This window comes from Polistes canadensis, unplaced genomic scaffold (assembly GCF_001313835.1).
Source record: "Polistes canadensis isolate GaletaPanama2010 unplaced genomic scaffold, ASM131383v1 scaffold_246, whole genome shotgun sequence".
Classification (NCBI taxonomy): Eukaryota; Metazoa; Arthropoda; class Insecta; order Hymenoptera; family Vespidae; genus Polistes; species Polistes canadensis.
In genome coordinates this window covers 151,034-177,339 of record NW_014569793.1, presented here as the reverse complement: position 1 = coordinate 177,339, position 26,306 = coordinate 151,034, and the positions used below count along the sequence as shown (strand labels likewise).

The following is a 26,306-nucleotide window of genomic DNA, read 5'->3' as shown; positions in this document are numbered from 1 at the left end:
ATATAATAGAGGATATAAAACATTCACGTATATGAAAAATAAATTGCTACGAAACACATTATAATAAGTTTATTGTGTTTATTGCTTAAAGTGAATCAGTGTTTCGAACAAAAAACTTCCAAAAGATTTCCTTTTTTATTACAATTAGGAATAAAAAACGTTGTTGTTCTTTTTTTTTTTTTTTTGTAAATAATGAGTAACATTGAATCATTACGCAAGAATATTCCGTTATCTTATTACGAAAATAAAGTTCGTTTAATGCTGAAACCTTTCAAACTCGGAACTGATGCCTTTTACGTATGGTTAAATGCGTTTGAGTATGTAGTAAAATGTTGCAAGGTACCTAATAATACAATGTTAGAATTATTTATTAATATAGTAGATAATGATGTCCATGAGCGTATGAAGATACCTTTCTTTCATATTAATTTCATTACACTTTCATACGATCAGATAATACAGATGTATCATTGTTTTTTCCAATCGCTTCGCAATGAGATCGATTTATACAGAAAACATTTTTCGTGTAGAAATCAATATCATCGAGAAACGATAACAGAATATGTAGATAGTTTGTGCAAAATTTATGATAAGTGTGATTATGCAAGTCACGAAAAATCAATGTTACGTAAAAAATTTATAGATGGAATCCGCGATCCTGAAATTCGTTCTTATTTAATTCGTAATACTTTATTAACATTCGATGATACGGTAGCAATGGCAAAAGAATTAACAACAAGAAAATTAGATTTCCAAATTAGAATAAAAGCTAAAATTGACTACCATACGTTAAACAAACAATAACTATAATATATAAACTAACCGTAAATCTCTTCAATATTTTATATGAATATAATTATTTAATCATCAAGAGTTTATATTTATCAAAGAATATTATATTATTATGAAAAATTCTATGTTTACAAGAAGTATTCGAAAACTAGTGAAATTGATTGCATGAATTATTTATTATCAAATTATCTCTGTTTAAAAGAATAAATTATAGTCGAGATTTAAAAAAAAGAAGAAAAAGTAAAAAAAAAAGAAAAAATTATTTATCTATATTTAAATAGTAATCCTGCATGTGTGTTATATCGAAAATGTTCAAAAATTTACTAGAAGATTTTACACACAATTTAAGAAATATATTTATACTTGTGAAATATTTGTTCTGAAAATTAAATGTTTCTAACAATGAGAGACGGAAACGAAAATTGTTAATTGTTATTGAGATAAATATTGTTTTTTTATTAAAAAATGTTTTCCTAAATAAATATAATATTTTTTTTGTTGTTTTTATTTATGTAGGGATCAAAGTATGAGAGGGCACTTAATTTGATCATTTTGGTGTAAACGGTAGAAGCGGATCTGGTCATTAACAAATACCCATCAAGATATTACGATTCGGATAGTAAAGAGAAACATTTTTTAAGACAACAACATCACAGATTTTTTGTAGGTTTATAAAAGCAAGATATCGTCAGAAGAATAACCTAATTATTGTCTTTGTTCTCTTTATATTTGTCATATACAACGATTTGTTTATTACTCTCATTGTCAGTTATAATATTGTCTTTACCAAGGACTAATGTAGGACAGTAAAAATATACCCCCTCTTCGTTCCTATTTAAAATCAATCGAGTTTAAATATTTAGTCGTTATGCATACGTTATACGGTTAAGATATTAGTTGAGAACATTTGTACGCGTATATTGTAATTAATTTTAATATTTTGATAAAACAATCTTTTTATATATACTAAGACACAAAGACTTATTTAACTTATATATAATAATATAAAAAATATAAAACGTATACGTGTTCCTAAAAATAACTTCTTTGTAATTACTTGAAGAAAAGTCTATTGTTTTTATTGGTAAAAAGTGAAACAAAAGTCTGAACAAAGAACATACAAAAGATATTATCTATTTACGAGAAATAAGAAATAAAAAGCGTTTTCCTTTTTGAAAATAATGAATAACGAGAATTCATTAAACAAGAAAAATGAAATAAGTTATTATCAAAGTAAAGCTATTTCAATGATGCATATTTTTCAATCGGAGGAGGAATTTACGTTTCATGCTTGGTTAAATAAATTTGAGTATGTAGCAAGTATTATCAAGGTACCGGATAACAAAATGGTTGAATTCTTCTTTAAAATGATTGATAATGAAGTCCATGAGGGTGTCAAAATGATTTACCCTTCTGTCAACTTCGATAAAATTACCTATCAAGAGATAATACAACTTTATTTTTATTATTTTTCTTCTCGTTACGGAATTAAATTAAATAGAAAACGTTTTTTTTGTCGAAAACAATATCAAGAAGAAACGGTACAAGATTATGCATATAATTTACTCAAAATATATGATAAGTGTTGTTATATTAGTAATAATTCAGGACTCAAATTACTCGCACAATTCATAAGTGGATTACGCAACGATGAACTAAGAAAGCATTTGAAACAATTTCCTAACATATCATTCAATAGTGCAGTTGAAGAAGTTATTGAATTTATAAAAAATAAAGATAATTCGCAAGATAATAAAATAGTTTAAATGATTTTCAAGCCCGTATAACAAAATAAACATATAAACGAATATTTAAAAAATCAGTGTAATTAATAATATTGATAACTTTTAATATTTATAACTGGAAGCTGTATAACAAAATAGACATATGAACAAAACTTAAATCAACGTAATTTTAAATCTTCAATATTTCATGAACATATAATGATTTAATCATAAGAAATTTATTAATCAAGGAATATGAGATATTAATATGAAAAATTATACGAATGGAAGAAATATTCAAAATTAATGAAATTGTTGCATGAAATGTTTATTAGTAAATTAGCTCTGCTTAAAATAATAAATTAGTCGAGGATAAAAAAAGAAAAAGTAAAGAACAAAATTATTTATCTGTACTTGAAAAAACAGTTATCTTGCACGTAATCGAAAATGTTTAAAGATTTAGTTTTGGATATTAAATAATAAATGAAAATATGTTTATATACTTATAACATATGAATTCGTTCTGAACATTAAATATTTCATACGATATGATTAAAAAAAAAAACGAAAAGTATTAAATTGTTATTAAGAACAATAATGTTAATAATTTTAATTATTTTTTTTTTTTTTTCTAAATAATAACACCATTTCTTAAGTTTTTGTAGGTACCTACTTATGAGAAGATTTTAATTAAATATTTTTAATGTAAACGGTTGAAATGGATTTGATATAATAAATAAATATTAATCGAGGTATTAAATGGGGATTGCAAGAAAAAAATGTTTCTGAAAATAACAATATAATCAATTTATTTAAATATATAAAATCATGACATATCGTCAGAAGGATATTAACAGTACTCTGTTTATTGTGTTGATAGTTATTTATATTATTATTGTTAACAAGAACTAATGTGGGAAACTGAAATTTTGTCTCTTACAATTTTTAAAGTTAATAAAGTTTAAATAATTAATCGATCAACAACCGATACACACTGTTAAGAAATCTGTTGAGTATTCGTAATCTCATTTTGGAAAATAATATTTCTTGAAACAATTTTTATAATCTCTATTACGACATTGTGAGTTTCTTAACTTATTAATAAATATAAAAATTGAAATCGAAAATGTAGAATATAATTGACGTTTTAAACAGATAAATTTCTTTAAAATATATTACGAAAAGTTCAGTGTTTATTGGTAACAATTAAACTAAGAACTTCTAACAAGTTCCCTATTTAAGTGTTTTAAACATTAAAAAATACTTATATTCGTTTGAAAGTGTATACGATTGATGATCAAATGAAGTATTATTTACATAGAGATGATAAAATATTAGAAAAGACAATTGATAACTGACAGACTTTCATTTTTAAGGTAAATATCACGCGGCTTGTCCGAATGAATATAATAAATTGTTTATGACCGTTTTATTTTTAAAGATGTGTAAAATAAACTTTTTTTCAATTCGATATATTTATTTTATTTTTATTTTTTGTCTGGAAATTTTATTTAATTTATTAGTTAGTTTAATAAATTTGAAATTTACATTCTTAGATGCAATACTATAAAATTTTATTTACATTAAAATATAAGTAAAACGTAATATTTGTTACTCTTAAATATATACTATTATAATAATATATAAATTATTAATAATATGAACAGTATCTCTTTTTATTATATAATTGTATTGCAGAATATTATTTTATGAATAACTTTTTCGTAGATAAGTAATAAATAAAATAAATAAGTACAAGTTATAACATAAACTGAGTTTATTGAAAAATATTATAAATTGTATAATTTCCAATAAGACAATTATAAACGTAACTCTAGTAGAATCTGTTTTTGTATTTTATCATATTTCTCTTGTATACTGTGACAAAAGTAAATATTAATGAAAAAATTATGAAAAATTAGAAGTGAGTAATATTATCAAGCAATCACATTTTTTTTATTTCTCTCTATTATAAATCAATTTATTATTTATTAGATATATTTCAAGTATTAAATTCATCAATTTCATGAAGTTAATTAATTATCCAATGAATGCTACAACATTACATTATTTTCTACACGTATTAGAAAATTTCTTAAATAGTAAAAATTATTGCACAGTCTATGTTGAAGCAAATTGCCATCACTTTAGAGAAAATATATTAGTCAAGGAGAAAATATAAGAAGTATGGGATTTGTAAGGTAAAAAATATTGATAACCTTGAAAAAAATGTCTTCTTTCGTAATGTACGTCTATTTAAAGCATTCAAAATATGCCAAAAAAGTTATTCGCATAATAAAAAACCAAGAAAATATTTAGGTAGTACTTTTAAATTTGGACACCTTGTATATATTTGGTATGGGAAGAGATGAGTGAGATAAAACTTGAGAATGCATGAAACAGAATGTGTTAGAGTATCGGATGCATGATGTGTGCATGCGGGTATAGGACTGCTGTTCGATAATATTAAATCTTCGAATAGAAATAGTTTCTCACAATAAGAAAAAAAAAGACTAAAAAAAACGAAGACCTTAGAAATCAATGAATATGTAGTAGTCAAACTACGAACACGTCTTACTGTATTAGAATAAACTTTCAATGTAGTTAGAATCTCGGAGATAAGTAACTTTTCAAAGTGAATCTCATGTGGGGGCGTGGCTAATAATTTTTAAGCAAATGGCGACAAAATATTTGTAAGTACTAATTCAATTAAATAATTTTTTAATCATTGAGAACTGAAGCTCGTGAAATTTAAAAATTTGTTAAAAATTTACGACTATTTACAGAATATTTTCTTTTTATTGTAACACAAGAACACACGAAAAATTAATAATACTTAAAATGTATTACTAATAATAAATGAAATAATTAATAACTGTAAACGTTAGATAAAATTATGGAATAAAAAAAAAAAGGAAAAAGCATGGAAGCAAGCAGCGTTTTTTTCTATAGTAAATAATACGATACGATATCGCAATGATTTAAATTTCTTATCGTGAATCATTTTTATTTACTTAAATGTCAGTACTAAGAAGAACGTAAAGTTTTTATTGGCCATAAATGTTACTCTCTCTCTCTCTTAAAATAATTTTTGTTCTTCGAAATAATTTTATTTATGTTAAATTTGGCGCTAATGTAATGTAGATTGCGCATTTTATCTAGGGATATTTATTAATTAATAAACGTTTGTACAAGGAAATTTTCGGTGCAGTACGAAAAAAGTAATTTCCCTTTCAGGTACGACTACGTGTCACATAAGAATCGTTTGTAAAAATGTTCCTTAACTTCAACAATCATCGTTTTTCGTGTAAAGTCTACAGAAACTTTTTAATAGTTTATAATTTTAGAAACTTTTTTTTTTTTAATATAAAAGAACTTATTTACAATTAGAATATTTATATAAGAATTAATCTCTAGCAGACAATATTTTTAAGGTTATATTAGTATCAAAACTTTAGGCAGCCATGATTATAAACAAATGCAGAATAAAATATTGACGGATTAAAATGAAAAAAACATAGAAATGTTAAAATTTTGTGTAGGTTTATAAATATGTATATTACATTATCGTCGGTAGAGTGATAAACAAATGCAAAATAGGAATTGTTTAATTGGGCAATCCTTAAATAAGCAATACTCTGAGAAATTGTTTATAATTATAAGTTATATTGATAACTTAAGAAAATACTAATGTTAGGCGTTGAATAATTATACCACGGTCTTCGTTTTTATAAATAGTTAGGTTTGAATGCTATACGGATCGGCATCCGTTAGGCAATAAGGGTATCAGTAAAACTTCTGCATTCTTATTTTTATTACAACAACATTATACATTTGTTTTAACATTTCTACATCATTATTACGATACTGATGCTTTTTATTTATATGTAAACTTAAAACAACTATTATTAAAATATATAACATTATAAAAAGGAATTAATTTATTCTAAGTATATTAAAAAAAAGTACATACTGTTGATTGGTGAAATTTATACAAAGATCAAAGAACTTTCAATCATTTACCTATTTACGTGTAATAAAATAACCAAATTTTTCCTTTGTTTTTCAAAGAATAAATGTAATAGATACAATACCGAATTTAGCAATTTGTTTTCTTCCAAAATTTGATCCTAAATATACAGTTTCCTAATATACAGAGTTTCTTGTTGACTTTTTTGACGTAAATGATTTCAAAAAGGTTGATTTTTTATTAAATATGATGGAATATTCGACTCTTATAAAGATCCAGATACTATTAGCTCCTGTCAACCCTATATATTATATGAAACATATTAAAGTAATTATAGAAAACATACGTATTAGGGGAAAGTAGATGTACTGGCTAATTAGTTGGAAATCCAAGCTCAGTATAATAATTAAGTTATACTAATTAAAAGTTTATAATATCATTATAAAACCTATATAGACCTATGGGATATAACTATGGGGAACGGTAGCAATGAGTCTTATAACAAAGCTAGAATCAATGCTATCAAAAATCCTAATTATAAGAACCATAGTTTGAATTATGGTTCATACGGAATGAAGATATATGAAAGGACTAAGGACTAACGACAGTAATGCATGAAATAAAATATTTCACAATAAAATATAAAATGAGAACCGCTGTACACCCCAACCAAATGGTCATAGGGGCGTACACTATTGTGGGACGAGCGCTTCCATACCAAATACTTAAATAAGCATTCGTGAAAGAATTGGACGATGGGTCCTGGATAGCTCAATAGGTAAAGAGCAGTCGCCCGGAAAATGAAAGATCCTTGGTTCGAGTCCCGATCCAGTCAGTTCAGTGGCACTCAATTTTTTTCACGAATTTTACAATTTAGGGCTCAGCCAGGATGAAGGTTTGCTTCGTAACACGCTTCTATAATCATGCAACAACGCGAGAAAAATAATTAATTTGAAGATCTATCAAAAAAAAGAGGTTAGGCGATAGTAGCGACGTTGAACGGTTGGCTGGGGAACTAGGAAAAAAGAGACTTTTTAAACGCCCAGCAACGCGTTCAGGATTAAAACGTACGACGTGAAAAGATAGATAGTTCAAAAAGAAGTTTGAAAATGACGGTGCATTTGGGGTCCCATGTTGTTGCAGGGGCGTAGAGTGTGGGACGAGCGCCTCCATGCCAAATATTTAAGTAAGCATTCGTGAAGAAATTGGATGGTGGACCCTGAATAGCTCAATGGGATAAGGAACAATCCAGCAGCTCAATTTTTGTCACGAATCTTACACTATTTATATTAGAAAAAGACTAACCATAAGATGAAAACATTTAACTGACTTATACGTATAAAAATTGTAAAAGAAAATGAAAACCCTGAAAGTAGTTTAAATTGTCACCCACGTTGTTAAAATCGTTAACCGTTGAATTTGAACGACGCGTTCTAATTCGCAATACATTATAAGTTTTTATTATTTATCCGTCATATTATTATTTCGAACAAGGACTAATGTAGAACTTTGAATAACTGACATTTGTTTATTCTGTCATAAGACAATTGAACTTAAATAAGTGTGTCCGTTGTTAGACGATTAGGATATCAATGTATTTGTGCTTATTATTATTCTTGTTAATTATTTTTTATCTTCATAACAACACTGTAAGATTCTTTAATTATATATTAACGTAAAAAAAAAAAACTATAGAAAAGTGACGTATTTAAATAAAAAAGAAACTATTTCAAAGTATATTGCGAGAAATATATATTGTTGATCATTGGTGAGAGTGAAACAAAAGAATTTGGAAACTGAACAAAGAATTTTTCAAAAGATCTTTTATTTATGATCTCCTAAGAACAATACTTTTATTTGTTTACGAAATGACGAGTACAACGATTTCAAAGGAAATATTATTACATCGTTTTCTCAAAAAGTTTAATTCAAGAAAGATGGATATTCATAAATGGCTAAATCAATTTGAATTTTTAGTCGATATACTTCAGATTCCAGATAATAAAAAGGCTGACTTTTTAATAAGTATGATCGATACTTCGACTCGTATCAATCTTTTCAAAAATGTAACCCCTGCAAACTTTTCCGATCTTCCATACGAAATGCTTACGCGTAAGTTAGAACTAATGTACACAACTCATTGCACATGCATGTTACCTTTTTATCGTTTTTATTATCGAGACCAATATTATGGCGAGAGTATAGAACACTATTGCTTCGCTTTAATCAAATTATTTATAAATTGTCGTTATCGCGAAATTATTATTTTACTCAAGCGATTCATAAACGGATTAAGAAACAAAAATATTTCCAAAGCATTGAACCGGATATCAAATTTAACATTTGAAAATGCAGTTTATAACGCCATAGTACTGGAATTAAGGAGAAAGTAATGTAGAATTAATTCATTACGTTAGAAAAATGAAAAAAAAAAAAAAAAAAAAAAAAGAAAAAAACTGGTCTACGAGTCGTTGGAAAATAAAAGAAATAAATGTTTTATAAAAAAAAAAACAGAGTCTGTAATGATATCACAATTGTTAAACGTTACATTAAACGTTTCTAAGAATATGTTGAATACAATTACGTTAAAATGGTAATAGTTCTTCGCAATTATATTGCCATAAGTTTTAATATTTTTCTAAATATAAACGCGCGGAGTTTATTTTTAATATTTTTCTTTTTAGGGACTTTTAGAGGAATTTTACTTAAAATTGAGCAAAGAAAATGGAGTTAGACATCATTATTTATTTTCGTGATCAAATCGAAAGTGAATTCGTACGACATTATATTTTAATTTTAAGCAGAATAATTTGACAATGCAAATATGGAGTAAACAATAGAAGCACATAACAAAGCTGAGTTGTTTTTCTTTTAAGAAAAATCAGTTCCAAAATTCTAATTCTGGATATTAGTTTTTTGTTGTATTATTATATTAATATTGTAAATGATAGTAAATTACTAGAAATCAAAAATGTTAAATGTTCATTGTATTCTTTGAAGTAATAATATTATCGTGTTTTATAGTTTTTTTAAATAAGAACCAAATTATTATATTTATGTACGCTACATTGTATAAGTATTTTACGTGTGTCAGTATTTAAGTTATTTAATATTCCTTATAAAAGAGACACACGCAATGAAATAATGAAGTATCAGAGAAAAAAAATTGTATTGAATAAGGACAATATCAAGGATTTTTCGAAGTTTACAATAGTGTGAAATTGAAAAGACAGAAAGTTATTAACTTTTTATTATGGTCAATTTTCAAATTCACCATAATCGGCAAACGGGTTAATACACTTCATCATGTTAATATTTGGAGCAAGGACTTTATGTTACATTCTAAATATATTATTCTTGCTTATTACGTTATTAAAAAATTAAATTTAAATACAGAATTGATCAGAGTTCATCAGACGGAAGGATAACAGTCAAAACTTTTGTATTTTCATTCTTCTTGACATACTTTTGTTTTAACAATTTTTCACCTTATATACTAGACTTCGATTTCTGATTTATATAAATATAAATTAAACATATTTATGTATAAAACATTGACATTTTTTCTGCCAAAAAAATTATTTCAATCACCTAACATCTCCTAGATTTTCTTTTTAAAGTAATTTCATCGTTGTGTTTTCCAGTACTTTCCGTAACATTGCTCTACTATAAATAACAAAAACGCAAAAAAATAATTTTTCGTGATTCACTTGCAATGGTTTAATATTATATATTTCTAGTAACAAAATTCTTCACCTTTAAAACGATACTATGATTCTTCATTTACAGATCATAAACATAGAATAAATAATTCTGAATATAAATTATTTATATTTTCCGAAAAGACACACACAACCGTGTTTTAAGTTCATTACTAAAAGTATAAATTATTAATTAATAAATGTGAAACGAAAGAACTTCAAATAAGTTATCAAATAACGTGAAATTATAATCAAAAGCCCTTATTTGTCATTTAAATAATTACAATGGATACAATGATAGAATTATTAACGCGAGGAATCCGTTTATTTAAAAATTTCTATCCGAAATCTATAGATTTTCTTAAATGACCAAATTGTTTTGATTATGTATTCGATTGTTTTAAAATAACAGATGCGAAGTAGGCTGACTTTGTATTAAAATATGGTCGAACTTTTGGTTTTTAAATTTGAGATTAAACTCCATTTGACCCTTGTCAGGTAAAACCTTAACGAAAGGAATAAATCGAGCGGCATATTATTCGGGACCGTTTGGGCCTTAAAAAATCGTACCTGAAAATGCATAGGGAATATCACCCCATATTCCGAGAAGTCATACAACTATCAAACAAACAGAACAAACAACCCAGGTATGAGTTTCTATCGACATATGGTTCCCACTGCAACATCTATGAAAACCGTTAACCATCTGCATCACTATTAATAGAATATGGGGATAGACTTTTCAACTATCGAACAGTCAACTCAGAGAAGGGATGTCAACCATCTTCTTATTATAAAAACACGTGGAGCAACAACATTCATTCATTCATTCATTAAACTTAATTCACATCGTATCACTAAAAACAACTGATTACAATCATATTAGTTTCTAACAAAGCAGCACATCATTAGAACATTAATTCAACAATTATCAGATATGCAAAACAGATCACAATAAACAATAATAAACATACAACGATATTTAGCAATAAATAAAAAACATATGGTAGCACTGATCAAGGAAATGGTAGTTAAACAACCATTTTATATATTCATACGAAAAGTTTATATTATTAAATGCTGCAGCAAAAATACTCAACCCTTCATGGAGAGTTAGCTGCTAAATATCGTTTTAAGACTCGAGTTTAAATGATCGACGATACTGTAAATCACTATGCCTTGGCTTTAAATATGATAATTAATGACTACAGTCCTGACTTCAACATAAGTGATAATTTACTTAATCGATTCGATAAATTGACTAATAAAAGCTAGGAAGCTAGAAATCAATTACTACAAGAAGAACCAAATTTATCATTCCATACGGCACTAATAATAGCTTAGGAAATAGAATTTGATAGTTTTGAAACTAAATGTACAAATTTACATATCAGCGAGAAGAGAAGATGAAATAAGACTACATGCTTGTTAAATAATAAAAATATGCAAAGCGAAGGAGCGAATGTTTCTTCGTATATTAAGTATTAAAGTAACAATAGTTTTACGATCATTAATTTAATAATCTCTCGATTACGAAAATGGTTTCTTTTCTAGTGTGAATTGTTGCACAGATAAAGCACGTTGACTTCGTTTATATTGATAGCTTAGTTATGAAAGATAAAAAGAATAAGTATGCATTAAAGCTGTATTTTTTTTCTGTTAACAATAATGCTGCATATTATTGCAATAGTTAAAAAATTTTAATTTAGGTTCTCATTCCTATCTTACATTAAATTAATACAATTAATAGAGATTTGTTATTGACAAGAAACGACGAAGACGAAAATTGTAATGATTCTTTAAAACGAGTATATTATTAAAAATAAATTCCTAATCGAAAAATCAAATTTAGTTAAGATATTTTTATACGGATTGACACATAGTATGTGGCACTGCTTAAATTCGATAATTTGAGTGTTGATAGGAAATAAGATCAGAAACAAATGTGTAATAAGATATCGGGAGATCAAAATGAACAGAATATGTTACACAATTAAAATTTATAAAATACTTTTAATTTTACAAAAGTATGAAATCTTTATAAGAACGATTAACAAGATTGAATCAGTAACTGTTGGCATTTGTTGATATTTAAATCTGTTATACTTTTTCAATTGTTTATAATGGTCCGTAATATTGATACCTTGACAAAGGATATATAAACAGTTAAATTTAAACAGAGAATTGTTTAGCGTACTTCAAACAGTTAAAATATAATTAAAAATTTCAGTAATTTCTAATCTTGTTAACATTATACATTTGATATTACAATTTTTTCATCTTAAACACGTCACCGCGATCCTTAACAACAAAACGAATAATTTGAAATATAAAGCATTCAAATCTTTCTAAAAGATAAACGTTTTTTAAATTTATTACAAATAATATAAAGTGTTTATATTAATGAAGGTAAAAGAAAAGAAATTGTAACAAGTTATCAAATTACGTACAGTTATAATCAAAAACCCTTACTGATCATTTAAATAATAAGAACAATGAATACAATGACGGAATTAGCAGCACGAGGAATCCGTTTATTGAAAAATTTCGACCCAAAACATAATAGATTTTCTTAAATGGCTAAATTCTTTTGAGTATGTAGTCGATTGTCTTGAAATAATAGAAGAAATAGAAGTTGAATTTTTATTAAATATGATCGAAATTTCAGTTTTTCAAAGTTCGGCTCCTAACAACCCTCGTCAATTTTCATATAAACAAATTATATTAACAATGGAACAAGTATACTCATCCCTTCAAGGAAAGTCTGCAGCTGAATATCGTTTTAAGACTCGAGTTCAAATGATCGGTGAATCTGTTAAACATTATGTCATTGCTTTAAGCTTGTTAATTAATGACCTGACTTTTTCACAAGTGCTAATTTATTTAATTAATTCATACATGGATTAATAAACCCAGAAGCTAAAAATCGATTACTACAAGAACAAAATTTTACATTATATAATGCAGTAATAATCGCTTTGGAAATGGAATTTAATTATTTTGAGACTAAATTTACAAGTTCAAATACCCACGATAAGAAAATATGACAAAAATTATAAGTCTGTTAAATAATAAAAATATACAAAGTTGAGAAGCGAATGTTTCTTTATACATTAAAGTAACAATATTGTTTTAAGATCATTAATTATATAAAGATATTCAGTTAAATGAAAAACGTCACAACATTACGGAATCATTTAGTACATTCTAGTAAAAAGAATAAGCATTTTAATAAAGCTGTATTTTTGTCGGTAAACAATAATGCAAAACGTTATTGCAATGTTTACAAAAATTACTTCCGGATTTTATTTCTATCTTACATTAAATCGATACAATTAATAAAAATTTGTTATTAACTAGAAACATTCGATAAACGAAAATGAAAATTGAAACGAGTATATTATTAAAAATAGATTCCTAGAATAAAAAAAAAACTAAATTTAGTTACGATATTTTTGTAGCGATTGGACGTAGTATACGTTACTGCTTATATTCGATATTTTAAGTGTTGATAGTAAATAAGATTAGAAACAAATGTTCAATAAGATATCGAGGAATCAAACAAAACGAAATATGTTATACGATTAAAATTATTAAATTGATTCAAAAGTAATAAGTATTTGAATTATTTACACTTGAAACGTTCGGTAGAATAAAATGAAAATTATTAAAAAAAAATTGTTAGATAAAATAATATTATTATTTAATATAACTTTCCAACACACACTAACAAAAAACAAATATTGAATTTAGTGCTACATCATAACTCGTTTTTTTTCTATTTTTCTTTTCGTTTTCAAATTCTTTTCCTTATTTCTTACGTTTCCCCTTCGAATCGTTTTCCTCGTCTAAAGGAATAGTAGCTTAAGCGACCGAAGAGATGGTTTATTGTTAAATCGAAAGAATCAACGAACACAAAAAACATTTTTCAGACCTGCGCCTCACTGTCGTCGTAAGAGTATTAGGAAAGGTTTCACGTATTATGAAAACCCTAGAAAAATTCTCCTCTATTCTATCGTTCTCGGAAAATATAACCTATTTGACAAAAGATTAGTTTCTCCCACCAATAGACGCAGACGTAAAAATTCCTGGTTTCGTACGTCATCTGGACTTTACCCCCGAATAGTATTGTCAACTCCTCGTTATACCTTTCAACCAATGAGCGTCGAAGGCGTCAATGTGATCGTCCAATAAGAAACGAGATACGCTTATCCTACAAACTGTTTCGTATGCACGTAAGTAATTGATCTCAGAAGTGGGGGTAGGAATAGGTCTGGAAAAAAGAGCAGGAAACTAAACGCGTCATTTCTAATTTTTCTATTGAATCGACTATTTCTGGTTAAGTTCATGATGATAAATACGTATACAAGTTTACATTTATAAATGTGTATTGTGGGTTTTGTAAAATCAGTGAACGTGAATTGATTTCATCGATATCGGGTTCCTTAACGTGAAGTGATAAATATGAAGATAAGACAATATTAGAGATAATATATTTCAGTAATATTAGTTATTCTATCCGCGACTAAGAATTATTTCTTTGTTATTGATCGAAGTTTTGATAGAGACCTACCCCACCGGCTACAGCTAAAAGTAAGAATCTTATTTTAATTCTTAACATTTAGTCTACGTTGTAATAGAATTCTAACTAATTTCCTATTGTAAATATACTATTTCCTCTCTAGTTTTCACATAGTCAAATTTCGTTACTCGTCAACACGTTCACATATGTTAAAGTTACTCCGTTGTAAAGTTTATACGTATGATTTCACGATGAACTAACCACACTTTTCTTTTTTTCTTACACCGTAAGACGTAACACGAATCCTTCAAAAGATGCTGTAATTAAGACCATTGAATTTACAAGATAAAAAACAACACTGTATATATATGTATAGTAATGAAATAATAAAATAGTTAAAACAAACTATTACAAACAAATAAAACATATAAACGAGCTATAAATAAGCGTTAATTTAAATTATAAATGATTCATGAAAATAATTAGTTAATCAAAAATTATCGCATTGTTATAACATTTTCCAAATAGCACAAAATATTACACGAGAAAAATTGTTGCATGAACTATTTAAGAGCAAATAAGTTGAACAATAAACTTAAAACAATACATTAGTCGATGTTGAAAAAGAAGAAATTGGTTTGTTTTTTTTTTATTATTATTATAATTAAATTCATTTTCTACTTTAACAATTTGTCCGTGGACATTATGTAAGTTTCTTATTTTTTTTTTTTTTTTTTTCAATTTAAATAACACGTGGGTGGTAATTTATTACATTCGTTCTTTTACCGTATACACATAATTTAGATATTCGAATGAAACGTCGCTGAACGATAAACAAAAGTTATAATCGTTATTAAAAGATAAAATTAGTAAGAATTAAAATGTTTTCCTCTTTCTCGATACAAATATAATTTATTTATTTTTTTTTTTTTTTTTTATGTAGGGACCGACGTAAGAGGAGATTCAAATTGGAACTTTTTAATGCAAACAATCAAAGTGGACCTGGTCATAAATAAATACGCATCAAGTGTTATTGGATTGCAAGAAAAAACGTTGCTCAAGATAACAAAATCATCGCTTTATTTAAATCTAAATAAATGCACATGATATGGTTAGAAGGATAATAATATAATATTATACACATTATCCATTTTCGAATTTATAATATTCAACTAATTGTTGTTTATTACGTTAATTTTCAGTTACAGTCATTGTCTGTACCAAAAAGTAAAGTAGTTGGGTGCTGAATATATTCCTTTCTTCATACTTATCTAAAAAAAAAAAAAGGAAATAAATTTTGCACTATTAATCGTTAAGCATACGTTATATTGTTTAAATATCAGTTTAATTTTTTCTTGATTTATTTTTGTTAATTGTATAGGTTTTTTTTGTAAACAAAAAAATATTGACGTTTTACTAAAAAAAAAAAAATTCTTTTAAAAATATATTACGAGAACAGTTCGGTATTTATTAGTGAAAGTTTAACAAATGAATAAACATAGAAACTTCTAACGAGAGTCACCAATTAATTTACTTGCTCTAAACGTTGTTAAAAAGTTTATATTAACGTTATTAAAAATGTATGAGGACGATGATGCAATGAAATATTATGTTTCCAAAGCTGATACGATGCTAGAAAAGTACAATGGAGATAGCTCCGTTTTTTCCACTTGGATTAAAAAATTTGAGGGTATAGTTGATTATCTCGGAATACCTGATAGTAAAAAAATTACATTCCTATGTTTAATGTTGGAAACTGATATATTTCATGCACTTTCGAATGATTTATCTCCGCATAACATTTACAATGTTCCCTATCTGGATTTATTATACGAGTTAAACACTTTTAATATGATGACCACAAGGAAATTACTTAGAAAAAATTTTAGAGAACGAATACAACGCGATGACGAGACTGCAGAAGATTATGCTAAAAACTTATTCCAACAATTTCATAAGTCTTTTAACAAAGAACACGCTAATTTATTGTTATGCCAACAATTCATAAAAGGATTACGCGATCGTGTTATAGCTACGTATTTGAGTAGGAAACAAAATGCAACATTCAAGATGATTGCAACAAAGGCAATTGAACTTGAAAAAAGATATAATGCTCCGGCAAATGGATGAAAGAAATTTGAATGAATTACGTACAATCAAACATTAAACAAATAATATAAAATAAGATAATATTTAATTAATGTAATATTAAATCGTCAATATTTTATTAAGATAATTAATTATAATCTATGTATATGCTAGAAAATTATAACAATTTTTAACGCGGATTAAATGTATTAAAAATCAGATTAATTATTGTATGTACTTTGTTTATAGTACATTATTATCTGTGCTTTTACGCGTATTTATAAAAAATAAATAAAAGTTTGTGATATTTAAAATTAAGCTTCATTAAAAGGAAAATGAAAAATAGTGATTTTTATTAAAAAAAAAAAAATAATAATGTTATTTATATTTTTTTTTTTAACTTTTATTTCATTCAACATATTGGTATATATATATATTTTTATTTTTCCTTTAATGAAAACACAACTTACTTAAGATATTTATATGGAGACTAACGTAGGAGGAAGATTTATTTTTGAAATGAATACTAATCAAAATATTAAGCGTTATTAGAAAAATCCTTTTCTAAATATGAGCCATTCAATGCACAAATAGATTAACTCCATAAAACCATAAGTAGAATAATGCGATGAAATAAAGCACACTGTTTTTTTAAATTCTATTTTGTAATACAAATTTAAATAAACACTGTAGAATGCATTTTACTTTATTAGACGTGATGAAGTTTTTTTTTAGATCCACGAAATCATTCAGTTTCTGGCCAAAACAAACATGTAGTTTATATTTTTTTTAATAAGCTACGGGGTCATCACGAAACATATATATATATATTCAATAAAATTTATATTAACAATAAATGAAACAAATAAATATATATTAACAATAAAATGTTTCTTTAAATAAATTATTTATTATTCAATTGCCAAAAGAAAATATTTTAATAGTGTTAATCTTTATTATTTGGGAAATTTGTTATAAATATAAAAATTTATGACACTGAACTAATTGCTATGAAATTCAAATTTAAAATTTTTCAAAAAATGGAGTTAATTCCTTTGTGCTGTGAATAACACATGTGTCAATATCTTTCATTTCTTTAAGTTTTATAAAATCGTTACATCTGTTAACTCTGTTTCACGTTCAATTTTATAATATTATATAAACTGTTTATTGTTGTCATTGTCAGTTATATTATCATCTTTAACAAGGACTAATGTAGGAAGATAAAAATCTTCTCTTTTTCTCACTCCTATTTAATAGCAATAAAATTTAAATAATGCAATTGACCAGGTATCGATAAATTGTTAAAATATTAGTTAAACTTTGATATTTTTCTTTTCTTAAATTTATATTTTTAAAAACAATTACAACACTATAAGTCTCTATACTTATTAATAAATATAAAAAAATAAGATCAAGAGTATAGAATAATAACGTTTTAAATAAATAAATTCTTTGAAAATATATTACTAACAGTGCAGTGTTTATTGGGTGAAAAATAAACTAAAAACTTTTAACAAGTTACCTATTTACGTGTCATAAACATTGATAAACTTATATTCGTATTAAAACAATGTCACGGGTCAATGATGAAATGAATTATCTTCTATATGGAGCTGATAAAATATTAGAAAAGTTCGATCTAGATATAATTCTTTTCGATATTTGGTTAAAGAAATTTCGATATTTGGTTAAAGAAATTTCATTTCAAATTATCTCAAAGTACCTGATCGTAGAAAAGTTACATTTTTATGTTTAATGTTGAATGTTATAATCCTTAAAAGATTCAAGGTAAATCCACTTTATTATAACTCATTCCTTTTATCATACGAAAAGATAATAAACATAAAAGATATTATGCTTAAACAAGTGCATGAAAGAAATTTGAATGAATTACAGACAATCAAACATTAAACAAATAAAAAATAAGATTAGGAAATCTTTAATCGCTATAATTTTTTAAATCTTTAACATTACTTTAAGATAATTAATCAATCTAGTTATATCTATCACAAAATGTATTAAAAATCAGATAAATTATTGCATGAACTTTGTTACAATAAATTATCTGTGCTTAACACAACTTATTTATCAACGTAAAACGAAGAAAAAGCGAATGAAAAAGTTATGTTTTTATTTGTAAACAGTAATCTTGTTCGTTAAGGAAAAAAATTCAAAGTATTTGTATGGGATCCTATACTATTAGGAAATAGTTTTTCTATTGAATAAATAAATGTTTTTTATTCAAATCAAACGTTACAAAGAGTAAAACGAAAAATGTTAATTTTGATTACAAAACATAGCTGTATTAATTATAATTTTTCCTTTAATAAAAACACAACTTATTTAAGATATTTATTTGTGGACTGACGTAGGATAAAGCTTTATTTTAATACTAAGAGTGTAAATAATCGAAACGAATTTAATCATAAAATGAATACGCATAAAAATAGTAAAGAATATAAACAAAACTCATTTATAAATGTGTTAATATCCTTCATTTCTTGAAGTGTATCAAATAATGATTGTTGAGTCTGTTTCACGTTTAAATTTGTAATATTAAATTAATTGTTTATTCTGCTCATCGACAGTTATATTATTATATTTACCAATAACTAATAGAGAGCGTTGAAAATCTGTCTATTTTCACTTCTATTTACAGACAATAAAGTTTAAATATTCGTTACAAGGTTAATATATATCAGTAGAACTTTTGTATTTTCATTTTTCTTAATTTAATACTTTTCTAAAACACTGTTTATCTCTATAACGAACCAGAGATCCTTAATATAATTATATATAGAAAAATTATAATAGAAACTGTAAATAATTGAAGTTTTAGAATAAGAAATTATTACAAAATATGTTAAGATAAGTGTGCTTATTGTTAAAAGTTAAACAGAAGTTCGAACAAAGAATTTTCAAAAGATTTCTTATTTAATTGCAATAAGGAATAATTAACGTTTTTTAGTTTTCAAAAATGATGGGTTACGAGGATCAATTACCTATAATTTGTACAGTGTCTCATTATAAATATATAGCACGTTCATTGCTCACACCTTTTAATTTCGATAATGATGCATTTCATAAGTGGCTAAATGCATTCGAGTATATAGCAGATATTATCAGAGTACCAGATAATAAAATGCTTGAATTCTTCTTTACAATGGTGGATAATAATGTTCATCAGTGTGTCAAGGACATTTATTCTTTTGTCAACTTTTCTGAAATTTCATATGATGAGATAATACTGAAGTATTATAATTTTTTTTATCCTTCTGGAGATAAAACTGAATTAAATAGAAAACGTTTTTTATGTCGAATTCAATTTGAACAAGAAACAATTGAAAGTTATGCTGATCATTTACACAAAATATATAAACAATGCTTTTATATAACTAAAAATGATTACAAAATACGCAAACAATTCATAAAAGGTATCCACGACGAAGAAATAAGAACTCATTTAGAAATCTTCTTGCCTTTCTCATTCAAAAGTGCAGTTTTAGAGACCATCGATTTACAAGAAAAAAAATTAAGTCGCAAAATGAATCAAATAACTAAAATAAACTCTAAAGATGCTAAACAAATCAAACATATAAACGAACCCTAAAACTGGATAATTTTGAATCCTGAAAACTTTTACGAATGCAAAAATTATTCAAATGAGTGAAATTGCTGAATGAATTATTAAAGAGCAAATGAACTTCAGTTAAAATAATGCGTTAGTCAAAGTTACAAAAAAAAAAGAAGTAAGCAGAAAAGCTGTATTTTTATCTTTAAAAAAGTAATCCTGCACGTAATCGAAAAAGTTCGAATATTTAGTTTTGGATCTTGAACAATTAAGAAAATATTTTTATACTTAAGACATAAACATTTGTATCTTACACTAAATGTTTGTAACAATGAAATAAAAACGAAAAATGGTATTCGTTATTAACAACAATATTGTTATTAATTTAAAATTTTTCCTTAATAAAAACACAGTTTAATTATTACATTTATATAAAAACTTTTCTAGAACTTTTTATTGTAAACAAGCTATAAGCAGATTTAGTTATAAATAAATACGCATCAACTTATTAACAGATTTTCAAAAAATACGTTTATTAATATATATATATGTCAATATCATAAATTTCTTGAAGATTTTAAAATCACGATTTCGTCATAAGATTAATGTAACTGTTTACATTATTTCACATTCAAATTTATAATATTCTATGAATAGTTTATTGTTGTTATTGTAAATTATATTATTATTTTTTACAAGGACTTATACATGAAGCTGAAAATATGCCCTTTCCCTCTCTTATCTAATGGCAATAAAATGTAAATATTGAGTAGGTCTACAACCGAGAGTTTAACACTGTTTAACACTGTGAAAATATCAGTCATGTTCTTGTATTATTATTTTATTAATATTATAATCTTTTAAACAACTTTTAATCACTATAAAGACACTAAGATATTTAACATATTTATATATAAAAAAATAACAATAACAAATTTAAAACATTGAAGTTTTTAAAGAAGAAATTATTACGAAATATATTAAAATAAGTGTACTGTGTTTATTTCTAATAAGTGAAACAAACGTACGTCTGAACAAAGAATTTTCAAAAGACTTCCTATTCTTTTTTTCTTTTTTTTAAATGATGAATTTCGAAAGTGAATTATCGAGGATTTGTCGAATATTTCATAATGAAAAGCAAACTCGTGTATTGCTAACTCCTTACAAATTGCAAGATTGTGATTTTTATGAATGGCTAAATGTATTTGAGTATGTAACAGAAATTGCATTACCTTATAATAAAACAGTTCAATTCTTCTTTAAAATGGTTGATAAGGAAGTTCATCTGAATGTCAAGCGTATTTACCCAACTGTCAATTTCTATGAAAATTCATACCAAGAGATAATATTGATATATCATAATTATATTTATCCTCTTCGAAATAAAATTGATTTATATAGAAGACGTTTCTCATGTCGAATTCAATTTGAACAAGAAACGATTGAAAAGTTTGCTGATATTTTACTGAAAATGTATAAAAATTGCTTTTATAATTATAGAAAAGATGTAAGAGTACGCGAACAATTCATAAAAGGACTTCGCGACGAAGAAATAAGAACGCATTTAAGAAGTTTCTCAACTATGTCATTCCAACATACAGTTGAAGAGGCCATTGATTTCTTAAGAGAGAAAACTAATCAGCAGGGTGGATCAAATAACTGAAATAAACTCTAAAGATGTCAAATAAATCAAATATATAGACGAATTCTAAAACAGCGTCATTTTCAATCCTCAATATTTTATGAAGATATTTAATTAATTAAAGAATATCATATTATTATGAAAGTTTCTACGTGTTTAAGAAGTATTAAAAACGAGTGAAATTGCAGCATAAACTGTTAAAGAGCAGATGATTAAAATAATATGTTAGTCAAGGTTTGAAGAAGAAGAAGAAGAAGAAACATACCTTTATTTGTAAACAGTAATCCTGCACGTTATTGAAAAGTTTCAAAGCTGTATCTTTTAATTGACAGAAATTAAGATCAAAAGGATAATATATCTGTTGAATTATTTCCACGTTCACACACACACACACCCACATACAAATTTGTATTATTTCATGGAATGTTTATAATTTTCATTGTCAATTATACTATTTTGAAATAACAAGAACTATTGTGTTAAGTGCTTAAAATATGCCTCATACATAAGATTCAACAGAAAAATTAAAAGTACTTTGCTTCCTGATCTTCATTTCGGATCTATTTCTTCTCAAACTTCCTGGACCAGTTATTTTCTTTCAAAATCAATCAGTTCTAAGAAAATCTAGACTTTGTTTTTCATTGGATAGGCACATTGACGCCTACTAGGTTCATGGGTTTAAGATTTTAACAAAAAGTAGACTGTATTTTCAGAGATATGGTCTAGATCACATTCGAGTCCAGGAATTTTAAGAGTCTGCGTTAGTTAATAAAAGAACTGATTCTTTATATTTTCAGAGAGTCATAAGAAAGACTATATTTACAAGATTTTTAGGTTATGTGAATCTTTTGTAAACTCTAAAGTTACAAAAAGGCGGGTCTGGAAAATGTTTGGTATCTGGTCGTTTAGTTTTAACAATTTACATTTCTTGGTTTACATTAACTTTGTCTTCAGCAGAAGTAGAATAATAAAACGTTCTTGTGGTCGTAACAATACAATTAATAATATTCTAAAATAAAGCCAATTCTTTTTAAATCATTCTTGTTTATTTTATTTATTATTTTTATAGGAAAATTTTCATCATAACATTGTACTCTAAAATACAAAATTTATTAGAAAAATAGATATTGTTTAAATCTTAATTTACTTGTTATCATTATAATAGTCTGTATACAAAAATAGTATATAATCATTTGTAACTCAAAAAACATTTTGTTTCTTTAATGCTTTTACTCGTATTTAAATATAAAAATATTTTTTTTCAAAATCTCATATCTCTTAAAATGTAAAACAAACTTATAAGACTATCTAATAAATTTAAAACAATTCCAACATAAATTCTAAAATATGTCGAATTGAGAAACAATTCATAAAAACCTCTTGCTTATCGATTTACTATTTAAACTTTATTGCTTTTAGATAAAAGTGGAGAGGGGAATATTATCAGCACCCTATATTTGTCCTTAGTAGAAATGATAATCTACTTAACAATAAGTACAATTAATTGTTCATAAAATATTTTATATTTTGACATGAAAAAGATCGAAACTTACAATATTCTTCTAATAATGTTATCACTTCATAACTTTAAATAAATTTCTGATATTGATATTTTTTAAAATGTATTATATGGTATCTCATAATATCTTCATTTTTATCTATTTATGACTAGGTCTACTTTAATTACTTACACCTTAAAGATCTGATTTTGCGTATGATAAATCATCAACAAAAATTTGATTAATTTATATGAATAAAAAGAAAACTTAAACGATGATTCAATAGATTCTTTCAATGAGCAATTACAATGAATATGATCGTTTCGTTTTATACTAAATTCAGTAATATACAGAATTCCAAATAAATTTGTTCTCGTCGACATGGAGGTGTGTCGAGAGCTACCTGTAAAGGACCGGTTTGTTCACAAAGGACATATTAAAATAGTGACCTGGGCCAAGGAAAGATTATTTAGATCCCTGAACTGCATTCCAATGATGGGCTATAAAATTCGGGGAAAAATATTTTCTTTGATGATAGAATACTCGAGATTAATTAAAATCCCTACTGAAAGGACGGCCATTTTGATGACTACGCATCAACAGCGGAAAAGGGGCTCTTGGAATTAATGGGAAGTTTCATCCCTTCTCGAAACGTTCTTTTGGAAGGAAACCTTACCATGTCTCCCACCACGTTTCTCTCTTTCTTCTACATGTTTCCCTCTTTCTCCCTCAACGTTTCATTATTTCCCCCACCATGCAATCTAGTAAAGTACCATCCAAGTGGGAAATGCCGAAATTTACGAAAATGCATAGGCGTGGCCCACAATTCTAAGCGTTTTTAGACAATGTAGGAAACAGAAAAATTGTTACGAACTTTTCCTAGAAATTGTACATAATATTGTACTTAGGTATTCTATAAAATACCAAATGTTATTTAGTCAATGTCGAGAAGAACACATTATCGGACAACATGCGCACGCATACACACACAAAAGTGATCATGGAGCACGGTAAAAAACTAATTTTTGTTTTAACAAATTAAACTCCTTGTTTAGTTTAAATTTTTTGAGTTGTTAATGTTAATTTTTAAGTTGTTTTGTTTTGTTAAATTTTTGTGAGTGGGTTTTTGTGCGCGAGTTTTTGAGACTGTACGTGCAGTTATACTATGCGCATCTTTATAAACTGAAACTTACTCAACGACGGTGTATTATTATGTAGGGCACACTGTTTCTTATCGTAGTAGAAGATTATTACATTTAGACCGATATTCATAGAGATTACCATGGAAAATCTGTATCTTTTTTTTCTTATCATAGAGAAATATAAGCAGGTTTAGAACGAAATGTTTCATATCTGCCTTCTTACTGTATCGGTTTCTCATTTGTTACAAAATATCTAGGAAATGTGAGAAAAATGACATTGCCGGATTTTGTTTGACATTTTGGGCAATGCCTAGGCATTTCGATGAATTTTGAATTTCCCATTTGGACAGTAATATATACAAGAATTTTTTGTGGATTAGTTAGAGATTGAGATACGAATAAGAAACCGAAGTGTACGATTAAAGAACCTTCTAGATTAATTAGAAGTAAATAGAAAGGAAAGTAATAATTGTAAGAAGCGAAATTTTTGGCGTAATAATAAATAAAAGTTATTTATTTGTTCATAGTTAATGTCATAGTAATTTATTCAACGAAATTATACTCAGTCAAAATAGGGATATATAAGAAACGATTACAATAAACAACGGTATGACGCTCAAATTGAAACGAATGAATGACAATTGAAAATACGAAGATTACATTTTAGTTAGAGCATCTTATTTTGAAAAAGGTTATATGTTAGTATAAAAGAATGAGAAAATAATTTACTGAATTCGTTAGAATTTTTACAAGAAAAACTATTATGAAAAAATAATATTTAAATATAATATTATATATAATATATATATATATGGAAAAAGAGATATTGAACTACAAAGTATTATATTTAATCATCCCATTTTTACATTGATTTATTCTTTAAATATATATCATTTTACCTGCCAATCGAAAAGGAACCAATCGGTATATGAACTATGGCCACAACATTGGAATACAAATTGTAATTCGTCTATGGCATATTTGTAGGATGCCATGTTAGCATAGAAATGCATCGAAGCGTTGAATAAATTCACTAGAGTTTCCTTTTTAACGCTAATGTGATAACCAATCGAGATCAAGGTAACAATGTTTAGGACAACGCAAGTTGTTATTATAAATAAGAGAAATTTCAATAGTTTCTTTGGTTTTATATTACATTGTGGTATTTTGTATCTAAAAAAAAAAATAAACAAAAAAAATAATAATAATAATAAATGATTTAAACGTGTGGTTAAAGGATTAGATAAAATATAATCTACATACTTGCGTATTATACGAACAATTAATATCGCAGTTGGCAAACCAACGATAATATCAAGCAAGGTGAGAAGTACTGGACGTAAACCACCAGCAAATCGTATTACTTGCCATTCAGCTATTATTTCCAACAACAACATGAAAAAACGTTTCATTTCGAAGATTGCCAGGGTAAGGGATACCCCATAAACGAATCTCCCCTCCCAACCGCAATTACAAGCAATTGTTTTAATTCTCTTCTTAAATATTATCGGATCTAAACGACCACACTTACACTTACACTTCCACGAATTATTCGACATTCAACAACGAAATTCCTTTCAACGAATTAATAACAAATGTTTACTTGAGATCTGAAAAAAAAAAAAAATATGTATAATTAAACTTAATTTAAT

At 26.0% G+C, this 26,306-nt stretch overlaps 2 protein-coding genes across 2 annotated transcripts in view; one reads left to right on the top strand and one right to left on the bottom strand.

Annotated features, from left to right (window-relative positions):
• The first annotated feature begins 14,453 nt into the window (after positions 1-14,453).
• Positions 14,454-26,306, top strand: part of LOC106790557 — a 31,328-nt gene continuing 19,475 nt past the window's right edge. Inside the window, exon 1 of the mRNA XM_014755541.1 lies at positions 14,454-14,780. The gene's annotated coding sequence lies outside the window, so the exon portion shown is untranslated. The remainder of the gene's footprint in view (positions 14,781-26,306) is intronic.
• Positions 22,692-26,262, bottom strand: LOC106790553. The gene is made up of 4 exons (XM_014755536.1): positions 26,192-26,262; positions 25,918-26,029; positions 25,554-25,827; positions 22,692-22,769 (listed from the first exon to the last, which is right to left on the bottom strand). The coding sequence occupies exons 1-4, from the start codon at positions 26,211-26,213 to the stop codon at positions 22,692-22,694; spliced, it is 486 nt and encodes a 161-aa protein (XP_014611022.1). The 5' UTR covers positions 26,214-26,262.

Coding starts and splice junctions, on each gene's coding strand:
- LOC106790553 (XM_014755536.1), bottom strand. CDS start 26,213: ATGTCGAATAATTCGTGGAAGT. Junction 26,030..26,191: donor GTCGAATAATTCGTGGAAGT/GTAAGTGTAAGT, acceptor TGGAAATAATAG/CTGAATGGCAAGTAATACGA. Junction 25,828..25,917: donor ATTGTTCGTATAATACGCAA/GTATGTAGATTA, acceptor TTTTTTTTTTAG/ATACAAAATACCACAATGTA.